This window comes from Spodoptera frugiperda, chromosome 17, assembly GCF_023101765.2.
Source record: "Spodoptera frugiperda isolate SF20-4 chromosome 17, AGI-APGP_CSIRO_Sfru_2.0, whole genome shotgun sequence".
Taxonomy (NCBI): Eukaryota; Metazoa; Arthropoda; class Insecta; order Lepidoptera; family Noctuidae; genus Spodoptera; species Spodoptera frugiperda.
In genome coordinates this window covers 4572038-4587316 of record NC_064228.1, presented here as the reverse complement: position 1 = coordinate 4587316, position 15279 = coordinate 4572038, and the positions used below count along the sequence as shown (strand labels likewise).

Below are 15279 nucleotides of genomic sequence, written 5' to 3'. Positions count from 1 at the left end.
ATGACAGAGATAGCATGATATTTAAGTTCAACTTAAAATTGAGTAGCATTCCAGTATTCGGGCGTAAGTCACTCGTATTAATGTTAATTATTATGGTATCGGCTTACTCACGTAACTATTTGACGAGAAACTCGACTAGTTTCAAGCCATGCTAGAAGCTCATATTCATGAGCAGCATTCTGCGACACATGACGTGGTGTTTGTTGTGCTGCTACTCTAGCGAAGTAAAAGAGTCGAGTTCCTCGCTAAACAGTTGCATGAGTAAGCCGATAACATAATAATTAATTTAGTATGTCTCACGGAATTTATAATAAAATTGCGTATTCATGTTACTTAGATTGACATAAGGTCGTGTTAGGTATTTTCATCTACATTCATTGTTTTTTCTCTGATTGCAAAGACTAGGTCATCTTATTGTCAACACCTTTACACTTTAACTGCCAAGTTTAAACTGGTGAAAGTCATCACCTCCATTCGCGAGGTACTCTAAGGGTTTATAATATTATTCCCCAAATAATTTGGTAAAGAAATTTTGTAATTGATACACTTTTGAAAATTATACCAGTAAATAACTAGCATATCGCTTTAATGTATATTCAATCTTTCTGATTTTACGTCCCACAATTTTCATGTACAATAATTACTGCTATAAATACGAAAATATTTTTACATCTCCATTAAATTTCACATTTTCGTCCTAGCATGTCTAAAATGGCCTCTAACTAACCTTTCCATGTTATGTCTGAAAAATTCGACCGATTTACCCCCTTTACGTTTGCTACCATTTTTCTGAAAATATTTCTTTAAAAACCATATTCGTATCAATTATTCATAAATTATCCATAATTAACATAAAAAATGGGGTTTTACTCGATTTTATCTTTCAGTATTAAAATTTTGAGCTATAGAAAAATGAGTAATTCTGTTTGGAAAGAAAGATTGTATCTAGTCGTTTATATTTGGTTTAATATCACGCTAGTTATTGTGTTTTCAAAGAACATCGCATTTAAATCACTAATTAATGGGGTTGAACTGTACAAAAATGCACACACACCCCTCTTTCCAATCTTGCCAATCCATGATTCCCCAACAACCTTTAAATTCCTAACCCCTAAAAGGCCGGCAACGCACTTGTAATGCCTCTGATATTTCGGGTGTCCATGGGCAGCGGCGATTGTTTACCATCAGGTGATACGTATGCTCATAAAAAATAAAACACCACCAGTTACTATTGATAATCACAAAATATGAATACAGAATCATACACAACAAAACAATACGTATTCTTCTAGCATAAGATTTAAAAATAATACGAGACACTACGTTTTGTATCAAAGCAACACAATTCGAGCATCTGTATTCAATGCACTAAAGGAAATTGTAAAGAATATATGTATTAAACTAGACAATATCTTAAAGCTTATGAAACAAAATGGATACAGTATTGTAAAGTTTATAACGTTCTTTGCATATGTGTGTGTGTTTGTTATTCATATTGTTTATTCATTTGAATCCTTTATTGTGGTACGGTAGTAGATTTTCCTAGAGCCTAACAGTTAAAAGTATGGGAGAGCCATGCTTTAGCACAAATGGGCCGGTTCAACTGGAGTGATACCACTTACACTATGGCTTCATAGAAAATTAAGTGAAACAATATTTGCGTTTTTTTTTCTCGTGTGAGTGATGTTACCGGAGCCCTCCCCAATCTACCCAATCCCAAAATTCCCAACAATCGTGGTTACCATCAGGTGATCCGTTTAATCGTCTTATCTTATTAATAAGATTTTCATTATTAATCATATTTTATTTTTCTCATTAATAAGTGCTCCAAACATATCGTATTATCGTCGATGATGACGTACAATCTTGTTTAGATCCATAGCCTTTTCCAACACTAACACAACAAGACTAGCTTAAGGACGAAATAAACCCTATCATTAAACTGTTTATTTCTCCCACAGGCGACTATTCCTTGGACATCAGAGACGTGACACTAGATGACGACGCGAAATACCAGTGCCAAGTCAGCTCCGGGATCAAAGGTATGTAAAGAAATATAAACTTTATATTAAAGTATTATGAATCAATTTCGAAAACGATGTGGTCAAATTGCATGGTGCTAGTAATATTACTGACATAGAGAGGTCTCAATTTCTTTAGCAAAGAGTTGTTATTTCATTTGTTATATATCATGACTTGCAATTTGACTGTACACTTACGTGTCCATATTTTGAAATGTTTAATATCTTTAATATTATGTTTCTTGCGGATGGCAATTCGCATTATATTGGCAAATTATTTAACTACAGAAAATTGGCGAAATCTTAAATAAGACCAACCCTTTTCCAAGTATCCACTTAAATCCAACTTAATCTTCATTAAAAATGGTTTCCATAAATTAACTGACGCATCGTTAAAAACTCACTTGATCATACAATATTAAAAAATAACCAAAACCAGACCACTTACGATGGGTAACCAGGAAAACCAACATCCATTAAACCAATAATTGTCTCAAAAATAAATTGGAAACTTCCAATAATGTACCTTATTTTGGAATAAAGTGATCTTCCTGAGGCATACGGCGTGTAATTTGAAATAATAAATCAATACATGGCACACAAAATTACGATACAGTAGCGTACAAACAGACGCTTGTTAGGGGCAGCATGCGAGGAAAAAATGAATTTGGTGGTCCAAGTGTTGAGAGAGGAGCGATTTTAAGAATAAAACGTTTTATAATAATCTTCTAAACAGACATTAAAATAAAAATTAGTCACGATTATGGCAAAACTTCCATAAAGAAAGCCCATAGTCCAACTGGACTATCATAGGTTTTTTTGTACAAATGGTTGATTTGTATTTGTAGTCAATAATGAATAGAAGTGAAATTACCAGCAAAGCTAATAAAATTAGGCACTACATACAGTTAACAGAGCAACTTTTAATCATAAAGCTCTTTAGTGGCTTTTGTGGTCCTTTTGACATATTAGTAGTATAGGATTTCGATGATTAGTGTCTGACCACATTTTCACTGGAGATTTAGAACCATTATTGGTTTTCACTATTTAGTGAACTCGTAGAAACAATGATTAGATTAAATTCTAATGCAATAAATGCCATTAAAATGATTTCTTTGTTGATTTCTTTAAGGATTACGTAACTTATATAATAAGGGAACTCTGCGTAAAGAAAAAAGATGAGATTTAATGAGATAATAAATATATTCTGGTCAAACAAACGAATCCTAAGAGAAGTATAGAAGAAAATTTGTACAAGCCAAATACTCGTAATATTTGTTAAGATAGCACTTACTTCGAAAATCAATATAAAATCTACAACAAGAAACAATTTTAATATCCTCGCAAATAATACTGAAGTAACAACAGAAATGAAAAACAATGGAAGAGAAGGAAACGAAATAGAAAAACTAAACTAAAACATCAATTCCGTTGAATTGTTGCTAGTGCTTTCTGGTTGGAATACTGCCAACGACGTAATTGAAAAAGAGCGTGAAGATAACAGAGTATAGTACTTGATATAAAGGAACAGATAAATACTACAATTTGGCGGTATAGGAGTCTTCGCTATAATTTGGTTTTAACTTGAAAACTTTTGGGAAAGGGATTGTTGTTCTTCATAGTAATATTGTTAACAAAATCAAACCTGATTCTGCTTTGTATGTCATTGTATAAGTGCACATTAATGAAATACAACATCTAATTTACACCAATTGTATCATAGGTTCTATATAAAAGTGGATGAAGATTCATATACAGTGGACTCAATTCTAGACTGACGTTATATTATCTCATTGCCGTTAAAGAGCTTTTGTATTTAATTAAATTTTTCTTTACTTAATAATTCAATTTAAACACCAGACCAACAGTTACGCTTCTGCTCATCGTATAGGGTTGAATTATCAATAGAATAACTAAAAATTACGGTTTATTCACGTACATTTATGGAGAAAAGGTCTTCTAATTTCGAGTCATAGAGGACCTGACACGTGTTTAGGCTGCACGACTGCGTCTGCGTACGCAGCTCATGATGAAGACTGTAGTTTGTTTTACGATAGTTATTATAAAAATCTATAGAATGTCTCAAAATCACTACCAACATAGCCCTTACCGTCTTAAACAAAACCCATTGTTCCAACAAATGTCCTTGACGTGGCATTACATAAGTAAAGTCACCAAAACTTTCTTGTACTTATTAAACACATTTCTTGATTCACAAACGTTGACCCTCCTTACCCTTATTATACAGTTCACTTTCCAACATAATTTGAATATATTATTACTATAACATAGTTACTGAGAATTATAAACTTCCAAGTCCCAAAGGCTAAGCAAACAAAGTTGTGGACAAAACCCCGAGTAAGTAATATACTTGTATCATTAATGTTTGTGCGTAATATATGGGTTTGTAGTGTATTTTTATATGTTATCAATACTCAAGAGGATTTATCAGTATTAATTGAGATTTATGTGTTTTAATGGATTGAAGTTGTTAATTAAGATTTAGCTTCTTTGTTCGAATGACCGTAAGAGGTTTCACCTCAAATGTTTTAAGCAAGCAAAGTATTATTGGAGTTTTATAATTCTTAGCAATTGAGCCCACATTTGATATTTGAAAACAAGATAACTTATCGTAGTTAAATAAACTCCACAACGAAATTTACCTTAAACTAGACCGAGGCGAAACTTAAATAAACCTAGGTTTATTTTTGACAACCTTTAACGACAAAGAAAAAGAAATGAAAAAACCTGAATCAGGTGCGAACCCTGATTAAGAAGGAGATTCTGATAGCAGTGATGATGATACATCTGATGCTATAAATGAATCTGATGATGGCGAGGACAATGAACCCATAAAAAATAATCATGTTTACCCTTTCCCATTATATTTTATCACCACTTGAGAAAATTTAGTACCACTAATTGATATCTTTTAATAGATTGAACTTATCGATACAGATTACTGGCTCGATTTTACTGCTATAGAATAAGCTGGGAAACATGACAGCAATGGAAGATTAAATACTCATAATTGATAATCTTTAACCCGAGAGGGAATAAAAATTAACTCTTTATCAAACATGAATATATTAGTATAGATTACACTTGATTCCCACGGTTTATGAGTGCTAATGATTTGGATCTAATCTTTATTGCGTTTTGTTATTTAACACCTCTGGTTTGTAAACGAAAGGATGAAGTAAAAGTATTTTAATTTCTATAATGTTGTTAAAATTGGATGCTATCGACAATTTTAAGGATGCAAAAGCAAAAAATGTAGTTCGGCAAAAAGTAAATGTGAGAAAATTTTGGTTTATCTATAATATAGACTTTGCAGGGTCATTCCTTTTTTATTTTCGTGTGGTGTGTAAGTATAATCTCCCGTTCATAAAATAATTTCCAAAAAGCTGGTGAAATACTAAATGATGAGTGGTATAAAATGGTTTATAAAAATGTCTAAAATAAAGCGGTTTGTAAAACGACAAAAATGTTGAAACCATTGTTATATAATAATCCGCTTACCTCTCATGGCTTATACCAAAGCTAATTCTTTCGATCCAAGTAACTATTGTTTTCGTACTTGAGCTGAAGCCTGCGAAATTGTGTTTGCTTTTAATAAATTGAAAATCTTGACTCGTATTTTATTCCTGGCCCTGTTTTCAGGCCTTCGTTTCACGATTTTTCTCCCCATTTTTATATAATACCTATATTTTAGGGGCTTGTAATCCGGTCTGATGGATTTTGAAAGTTTGAGCCTTGAGGGAAAGTCTGATTGTTTTTTTCTCAGCTGGGTAACATCAATTTGGGAAACAAGTTGATGTCGTTACATAAATCATTTGCCACGAAGCCAATTGTCATAATATTCGCGTTTTCTCTAAGGAACAATCCTTTGTGTTTTTGTTCTACAAAATTTGCGTGGTTTAATGTATTTTTTTGTTGTTCGCTTTTTTGTATGTGAACTCCTTTGGGTCGTATTTGATTAGATCTATACAATTCTTTGTAAAACTTTGTTGTTGGAACAATACATTTTAGATATCTTCAAATTGATTGTTTATTAATATTAGTTGCTTCTTTACGCCTTAAATTTGTTAATTTTGTGTAACGTTATATTTTTTTATATATTAACTGCTATTCTGTTGTTAAGACTAGCGATAAACTTATCAAATAAAATAAGTCATGAAATCAGTTCAATCCTTATTTAGGTATCACACACGACTTGCCATAATTGACTACCAATTAATGCAAGAGGTCTTAATTGTTTGAAGAGCGAAATTCGAAACAAAACCACCCAAAGCCTCCACCACTTCTCCCGTAACCAACCTCATCAATACCATTATTATCATCTGCCATCAATTCCTCTATATTTCCATCTTAATGCCTGTCAATACGTCCATTTGCCGATTGGCAAGAATCAGCTCAATTGTGTTTGTGAATAGAGTTGCAATCTGTCAGTAGCTGTTCACTATTGACGCATTAGTCACATACTAGCTTGTCGATGTCAGTCAAGCCTTGCTATTCTGCTTTGTTCGTTATTGACGTTTGTAGGTTAGTTCGTATCAAGAATGGACAGAGGATTTCTTGTTAGTGCTTTTGCTTCAGCGGTTTTGAGTTTGGATTTTCGATTGGTTGGTTCGGATTTCTGAGATGTTGTTTTTGGAAAGTGTTGAAAAATGTTATTGTAGTTTTGGATCTTCAATCTGTTTTTTAAATAGTGTTGAAAAACAGTATAGAGAATTCTGTGTCATTGTTAATATTGGACTTTTAAATAATTCTTCTTAACTTCGCACGGAAACTTTTATCTATCAAAATTAAAAGCCTCATTCACCTAGCTATAGAATACAGTTATATTGTAGTAAGGTGCAAGGCATATTGTAACATATTTTCAATACAAGTCTTTGAGTGACGTCACTAAATATATCCACGAATTATATTTTGGTGTAATAATATATTTTGAAAACGGGTGTTCCATTTATTCACCGAACACGCAAATTCGTGAAAAATAAAAAAAAATAAAATTGTAACTTTTTGCGAAGCATACAAATTGTCAGAATTATTGGATCCAAAAACCAATTTGATTCATTTCGTTGGTAAATTTTCAACATTTTCTATTATTTAATGCAAATTTTGATTCCGTGGTGAACCATAATTAGTAATTAATTCATCCACAACCCTTTCATTTCGCTTCCATTTTTGTTTTGTAATTTTTCGCAACGCTTAATTTGCATTTGGCTCCGCAGAAGATCTTCTAGTCTTGGGATTTGATATAAAATTTTTCTTTCAAGGAATGACGACTTATTTAATTTAATATTATATTCTTAGCTTATCATAGAAAACATGAAAATATGCTCATTTTATTAAATCTATTAAAAAAATTTCTTCTCTTTCCAATCTTCTAAATCTCTGATTCCCCAACAAGCCTTAAATTCCAAACCCCCAAAAGGCCGGCAACGCACTTGTAACGCCTCTAGTGTTTTGCGTGTCCATAGGCGGCGGGGATTGCTTACCGTCAGGCGATCCGTCTACACGTTTACCAGCTTATACAATAAAAAAAGAGTTTTTACTGTATTTGCTTTTATATTTACCTTTTTTATTCCATATCTACTGTTCACAGTTTCCTTGGTCAGCAGATTCCTCAATTTCCATCTTCGTATCTGCCCATAAAAGCAATAGATCTTTATCCTAGCCTGGAACTGGCAGACTTTATATGCCATCTAGTGTACAGATTTGGAATACTGCCAGATTCTAGACTTTGGTTTCCAACAAATATTTTCTTGACGGTATAATCTTGTTGTCTTTTTAGAGATACATTCTAGAGCGTTTTGATAGTTAAATAATGAACAAAAGGGTGTAATATTTAGGGGTTGCACATTACGACACGTAATGTTGCTATACAATGTACATCCCCCTTTCAATATTTATAAGTCCTATGTAATAGGGAATGAGCCTATTGCGATATACTGGGCACAATTTCAGACCCCGTGCTACCAAGAGATTTTCAAAAAACCGAAAATAACCTAGTAAAACTTTGCCCAACCCGGGTATGTATTTCAAAATTAGAAGTAGTACATTTACAAGTGGTTACAGAACAGCGTAAAAAATAACTTTTAATTTTATTCCACGCATATACAAAATCTCTTGAGTATTTACCACCATTCTCCCTAAAACATCGATACGTTCTCAGAAAAATAACCTGAAAAACGAGAACCAACTAATTAAATACCCTTGCTCCAATAAGATAACAGTTAAATTATCAACTTCCACGAAAACGTTGAACTTTGTATTGCTTATTTCCTCAACGATAACATCTTCAGCTTATTATCTTCAATACACTTTAACCCTACCGTTAAAGTCATCTAAATTAATTTCGCTGGCATCATCTTCAGATATAAATACAAATTTATAATAGACTCATCTCAGAAATTTCAAGTGCTTCGATCCTTTTAGAGTGAAGTGGTGAAGACTCTATTCAAATGCAAACGAAAAGGTTCATGATATTAATTTACATTGCTCTTTGTAGCTAACGTAACCTTTGATAAATTCCTTCTGGCTTTTGTATCTTCTGTGTTAGAATTCTTATCTCGCCTTAGAAGGCTATGGTCTATTCAGCTTTTGTTTTAAGATTTAGATTATGTTTCATAAGTAATCTTAAACATTCGTTATCCAAATCCTCATGGATTCCTTTGGTGTGGTCTTTGAGTAATTTACTCGTGATTATTTAGCTGTTTCTTAGTTTTAGGTTATGTATTTAATCTTTGTTAGTGGGATTTTGGTTTTGATAATAGGTTTTCTTGGAAAATCTTTTTAATCTAATTGTGTGGAATATTCTAATTTACATTATGGCTTGGAATTTTGTTAGGGGCTTTGATTTATATTTTAAATGGAATTCTCAACGAATTCTTATTTGGTATAGTTAAATAATGCTTACAAGAAAGTATGTATTATAAAGTACATTTCTGGTGAGTTCAAGGAACGACATAGTTCAGTTTCATTATATCAGACATTTATATTGATTTCTTAAGCCATGACCATTTAATTTGTTGAGAGTGAATTTCATCTTTCTTAAAAGACAAGATTGTCTACACTACAGTATTGTAAACCAGAAAGTAATTTACTAAAATCTTACCCCTATTCTTCACAGACAATAAAAACCCTTTGCAATTATTTTTAATCTTTTCAAACTAGAATTAGATGCGATTATACGCCAGGATCCTCTCTTAATATCGCGTTAAAGAAATGTTCTTGTTGCTAACAAATCCGGTATCTCAATAATAAGCTCAGTGCCTCAAGTTGGATTCAGATTAAAATAAATTAAACTGTGAACAATTCTTAAAACATTGTGTTCAGCTGTTATCTCTGAAGCCTTCAGGCGCTTTCATACTGTTTATGCTTATGTTAATTGTGTTTCACGTGTTTTTCGCTTCACATGAATTTCGTTTTGTGTAAATTTTATCTAGTGTGTATTAAAGGTTTTTGTTTAATGAAAATAGGATTCTAGGGGCTTATAAATAAGTCTTGAATTTAAATATCATATATTTTATTAAACAAGAAAATCTTGAAGTTTTTTTGAATTATTTTAGGTAGACAAGAAATGTGTCTGTGGGTTATCGAACCTCTAGTCATACCTGTAGTTTCGGTTTATTCTTTCAGTATAATATACCACATATATTTCAATATAACGTTGAAGAATTAATGTTTGGCCAAGCCAAGCAAAGCCTTCTTTAACCTATTAACTACCTGTGTCGTATTGCTTCCACAGTGAACATGCATGATTCTTTCGTTCTTTTATTTCGATGTAATTTTTTCGATCTGTAGCGGGACACTGTAATTGATATTATAACTTTAGGTCTTGTGAGCATCTAACATCTCTGTTTACGTTAGGTCCTTGAGCATAATGAAAAAAAATCATATTATTAATATTATAATAGATAACAGTTGGTAAAATCACAATTCAGTCTTGTAAGTATATTTGCATGTATCTCTTCAGCACGAAAAGTAATAATGACATTTTAAACAAACAAAACTAATTTAAAAGCCAACAAAATGAGAAGGAAGTTTGCAAATTCGTGGCTGGGGGCCGATGGATCACAATTTAATACAACAGGAGGGCTCAGAGACAATGCCTTGTCCCGTCTTAAGATAGTTTCTTCAGCGACTCGGACCAAAGTTTGCGAAGTTAAATAGTGCAAAGTTGTGCGATTTAGCCCCAACTCCGGTGGACCATTGTACGTACTTTTGTTGATAAAAAACAAAGTTACTGCAGTTACTTTCATGTAAATTTGTGGTCCTTTTTCCTTCAAAGTTTTCTGATGATGGAATTAATTTCAACCTCCGTTCGAGCGGTGTGGTGTGGTGGTCGGTTTGGGAAATATGGTGTATCGTTTCTTTTGCTGTAGATTTTTCTTTTTCAATATTTTTCTCGTTCTTTGTTTGTGGGGGCAATAAATATTAATGTAATGATTATTTTCTTATAAAATTCCGTTTAAATATTGGTTTAAAGTGTACTTAGTTGATACTGTAGTTAAATTATTTATATGAAAAGTTAAAGTGTATTATTTTTTTATGTTATAAGCCGACGATCAGTCGGATCACTTGATGGTAAGCAATAGCCACCGCCCATGGACAAACGAAACACCACAGGCATCACAAGTGTGTTGCCGGCTTTTCAGAGGTTAAGATTTAAGGGTTATTAGGGAATCGGCGATTGGAAGATTGGGATGGGCGGTAATTGGGTCACCGGTAAACTTATTCTCACAACGCAAGCGTTGTTTCACGTCGGTTTTCTGTAGGGCCGTGGTATCACTTCGATCGAGCCTACCCATTCGAGCAGAAACATGGCTCTCTTACACTTAAAATCGTAAGGTTATAAATATCATTGAGTTTCTATAAATTATTTATGATAAAAAGATATAACTGTAGTTATATCTTTTAGATATAACTGTAGTTATATCTTTTTTATCATCTATAACTCATTCAGTAACTATTATCTCACCATTAGTTGGAATATTATAACTTTTATCTATTGTAGAAGTTTTATTAGCTATCTTATGAATAATAACGGGGCTAAAGTTGAAACTAGTTACGACATTTTACTTGACATTTTTTTTATACGAAGATAATGAAAAATTTTGCAGAAGTTTTATGATTAACGACAGCTTGGAGCTAATTTGAATGTTAATTAGTATAATAGTTGTAGTTTGTAAACTGATTTATGTGTCCTTATTAGTTTGTCTAACAAATAGCTAATAAAAGAGATGTTTGAGGCTATTATTGTTTGTAGTAATTTAACTATTTCGGGTTTATGCTAACAATGTTAGTTTTGTTAATTTATCATCACCAAGTTGAGCAATCACATTCCTTGATTCTTCGATTGAATACGCGGTTATCAGTTAAGATATTGTCGAGGTTTAAAATTTCGTTGTTTTTTTTCATATCATCTATTTAACACTAAACATTTCTGTGAATACATGACTTGAAACCCAACTACAAGACCGTCCATGAATACCGAGCCGGAGTTGCAGACTGCCCAGCCGGTTACCAAAATCCCGACCCATAGCTACGGATTACCGAGGCTCCAGCTCGAAGAGTAGGAGTAGGAACGGGGTGGGTTGTTAGTCAGTCAGTCAGGCACTCCCTCTCGCCTCACCAGGGAGAAGTCATTACATGATTTTCCCCCTTTAAAAAAACATCCAAGAATGAAATATTGAATCACAAGTAAAGGATGAAAAGGGCTATAAATATCTGCCGGAACCCATGCGAAGTGTCATTGGATAGCCTACAGCCACACGTGACTTTACAGCAGCCATGAAACAAAATTGCCATCCGCCATTTTAATCTCCTGAACAATTTTATAACTCCCCAATATTTTTCCGATATCCGTACTCGATACGGAGCTATATAACTTCATGGCTTTTGTTGAATATAAGGGGTATGCAGACGAGTGTTAATGTTGCTTCCAATTTTCACATTTTTGGGCCGAGCAAAGTATTATTCGGATTTTTAAAAATTTTTCAGTAGTAGCACGGAGTCTGGATTTGTGTCCAGTATATGGCAATAGGGTCACCCCCTATTACATGAGACTTATAACACAAATAGTGAAAAGTGGGTGTACGTTGTAATGTGGATAAATGGCGTGACGTTGACATTGCCAATTTTCACCAATGCTATTTGAGTCCTATGTAATGAGAGAAGAAAATTGTATCAGTTATGAGTTCTATATAAAACAAGTTAAGCCTTTTATTGTAAATGAACTGTATTAGGTGCTAGACATCCACTGCGACACAAAGGTCCTTTGTGTACCACACTTAAATTACGTCACGCTAAACGACAATTTGCCAATTGTCTGTAACAACTACAGAATCCTAAATTACGTACTTATTACTTGAGGATTTTGTAAAAACGAATATAATTTTATTTTTTCCTTACCAGACAATCTTGTGACTGCACGGTTGACGCGGTGGCTGGGCAACTGACTGTCGTGCAACGTGTAGCGGTTTCGATACCAGTACGGAGCAACTCTTTGTGTGATCCACAAATTGTTGTTTCGGGTCTGGGTGTCATATGCATGTGAAAACAGGAGGCACAGGAGAAAATCCTAGTGTAGGATAACGTTTAAAAAAAAAACAAAAACAAACACAATCTTCTCATAGTTCGGTAGTCACGTTCAAAATTGCCATCCGCCATTTTAATCCCCTCAAAAATTTTATAACTCCCAATATTTTTCCGATATCCCCCATGCGATACGGAGTGATATATTAAAACTGTTTGACAGGTGAACCGGCTATTCGATCGCGGTACGCACGACTCACCGTGTTGGTGCCCCCAGAGCCGCCGCGCATCGTCGAAGGCAATTTCTTTTCGACGATAGAAGATAGAAATATCAAATTGGAATGCGTGTCCATTGGTGGAAAACCGCCGGCTGAGGTAAGGATTGATTTCTGTGTTTTATAGTGTTGATTTGTGTTTGGGAGGTGTTTTTTTTATGGAATAGAATCAAACGAGTCACCTGATGGTAAGCGATCAGCGCCGCCCATGGACACCCGCAACACCAGAGGAGTTATAGGTGCGTTGCCGGCCTTGTAAAAAGGAGTATGCTCTTTTCTTGAAGGTTTTAAAAGGACAAGGGACAAGTGACAGAGCCGGTAGCAATGAGCGATGAATTTTCTTTCTTTGTTTAACTTAAGTTAGTCTGTTTTGTGATAAAAAATTATGACTTATTGTTTTATGTTAAGGAGTTTCAGATGTTATGTTATGTCGTAGTAATGTTTAATTTATTATCTTAACCATCTAATTAAAGTTGAAAATATCATTAAGATACACCCTATAAAAGTAATTTTGATGTAAACAAAGAACTTGGATGTGAATGAAACAGATCGTTTTAAAAACTTTATTATATTGTATTTCATGAAAACAATTTCGTTTCTCCCATTTAAAAAGTAATATTCACACATGTTTTGCAGTTTCGGAATTGTATGCTTTAAAAATATTTCGTTTCATATAAAAAATGGGTACGTATATTTGCAACCGAATGCTTGTTGAAACACATATGAAAACATATATTTTCATGATATTTTGTAAAAACTTATTATAACTTTCGTGAGACATACTAAATTACTTATTATGGTTATCGGCTAACAGTTACTTGAGTAACAGTTTAACGAGGAACTCAACTAGTTACAAGACATGCATAGTCTCTCATAGTCATTTATTCATTAATTCATTAATTGAGGCTTGATTGTAAGCTATTATATCCATGTCGCAGAATGTTGCTCATAGAACTGAGCATCTAGCATGGCTTGAAACTAGTCGAGTTCCTCGTCAAATAATTACGTGAGTAAGCCGATAACAGTAATTAATTTAATTAGCATAATAACTCTGGATCCTATTCCTATGTGGCTAAAGGCCAAAATAGCCAAATGTAGATTTTAAATTAATACTAGTATCTCTGTTTAGTTTTTCGACCAATAAAAAGCAACGTCTAATTTTCACACCACAAGTAAGTAAAAAGAACACAAATAAATGTCACTATTAAATGTTTCCGCGGCGATATTTTTTTCAGTTGTCACCAACTTTCAGGGCCAGATAATATTAATTAATCAATGTCGCTACTTAAATGGAATTTTACAGGCTACCCGAATGTAATACGCGACCTTTCCATAAATTTCGCATTTTTCTTTAATATTCCACTTACATTTAGTGAACACCTATTTTTTTCTATTGAAAACCTTTTAAAATAGGTAGGTATATTGTGTTCAAAGCTTTGCAAACTAAAATGTTGCCAATTTATGGCTTCTATCGCCTTTGACACAGGTTCTAAGTCATTAATCTACTTAATGGATATTTTCTAGACTGCTAAAGAAGTTAAAGTTTGTCCTAAAAGCGATGATGCTTTTAAAAAATTTCAGCCAATTTAGTTTGTGAAGAAATTTTTGTAAACTTGTTTGTTTGTCCCGAAAATTATGTTCATAAATCACATTACAGTAATGATATCGTTATTTATTATGGAAAATATTTTTTTAAATTAGGTTTTTAATGTGCTTAAGAGATTTATGACTGAAAATAGGGCTTATTTCTTTCTCTTTATGAATTTCACAGTTCAATAATACTTTGTTCAAGTGGAGCGTTAAGCTTAAGTTGTCATTTATTTAATGATAACTAAAAATACTTATAACTGATTAACTAAAAATAACGGTTTACTCACGTAATTATACTGAGAAAATCTCTACTAGTTTCGAGTTACACAGGGACTCTTCCTCATGAGCAGCGTAGTTAATACTTTTACTTAATTTAGTATATCTCATGACAGTTTTGTAAAGATGAACGCCTTATGTAACTTTTAATGTATTTTTAAGTTATAATATTAAGTTAATATGGTTTACTAATTAGTGTAGTTTGTGTTATCAATAATGCTACGGTGATAACCGTAGCTATTATAAAGAACTATCAGACCACCACAGATGGGGTTCAGTAGGGCTGATGCCTGATCCAGAGCTGCGGATAACCGAGCGGGTTTGCTGGGGCTCCGGCTCGACAAGCAAGAGTAGGAACGAGGTGGTTTTTAGTCAGTAAGAGTCTGACACTCCCTCGCCCAAGGCGGGCAAAGTCATAGGAAGATTTTCCCCCCTCAAAAAAAGCTATCTTAAAAACTCGTAATATCAAACAAAATTGTGAAAAAACAGTGTATGTATACGAGAGAAAATTTTTACTCCAACTTCAAAGGAAACGTAGAAAATTCTGACCTATTTACAAACAGCGTGGAATT

At 33.3% G+C, this 15279-nt stretch overlaps 1 protein-coding gene across 1 annotated transcript in view; it reads left to right on the top strand.

Annotated features, from left to right (window-relative positions):
- Positions 1-15279, top strand: part of LOC118276846 (irregular chiasm C-roughest protein) — a 123680-nt gene that overhangs the window by 54360 nt on the left and 54041 nt on the right. The window contains exons 4-5 of the mRNA XM_050699782.1: positions 1962-2042; positions 12790-12941. Of these exons, the coding sequence (XP_050555739.1) occupies positions 1962-2042; positions 12790-12941 (233 nt within the window). The remainder of the gene's footprint in view (positions 1-1961; positions 2043-12789; positions 12942-15279) is intronic.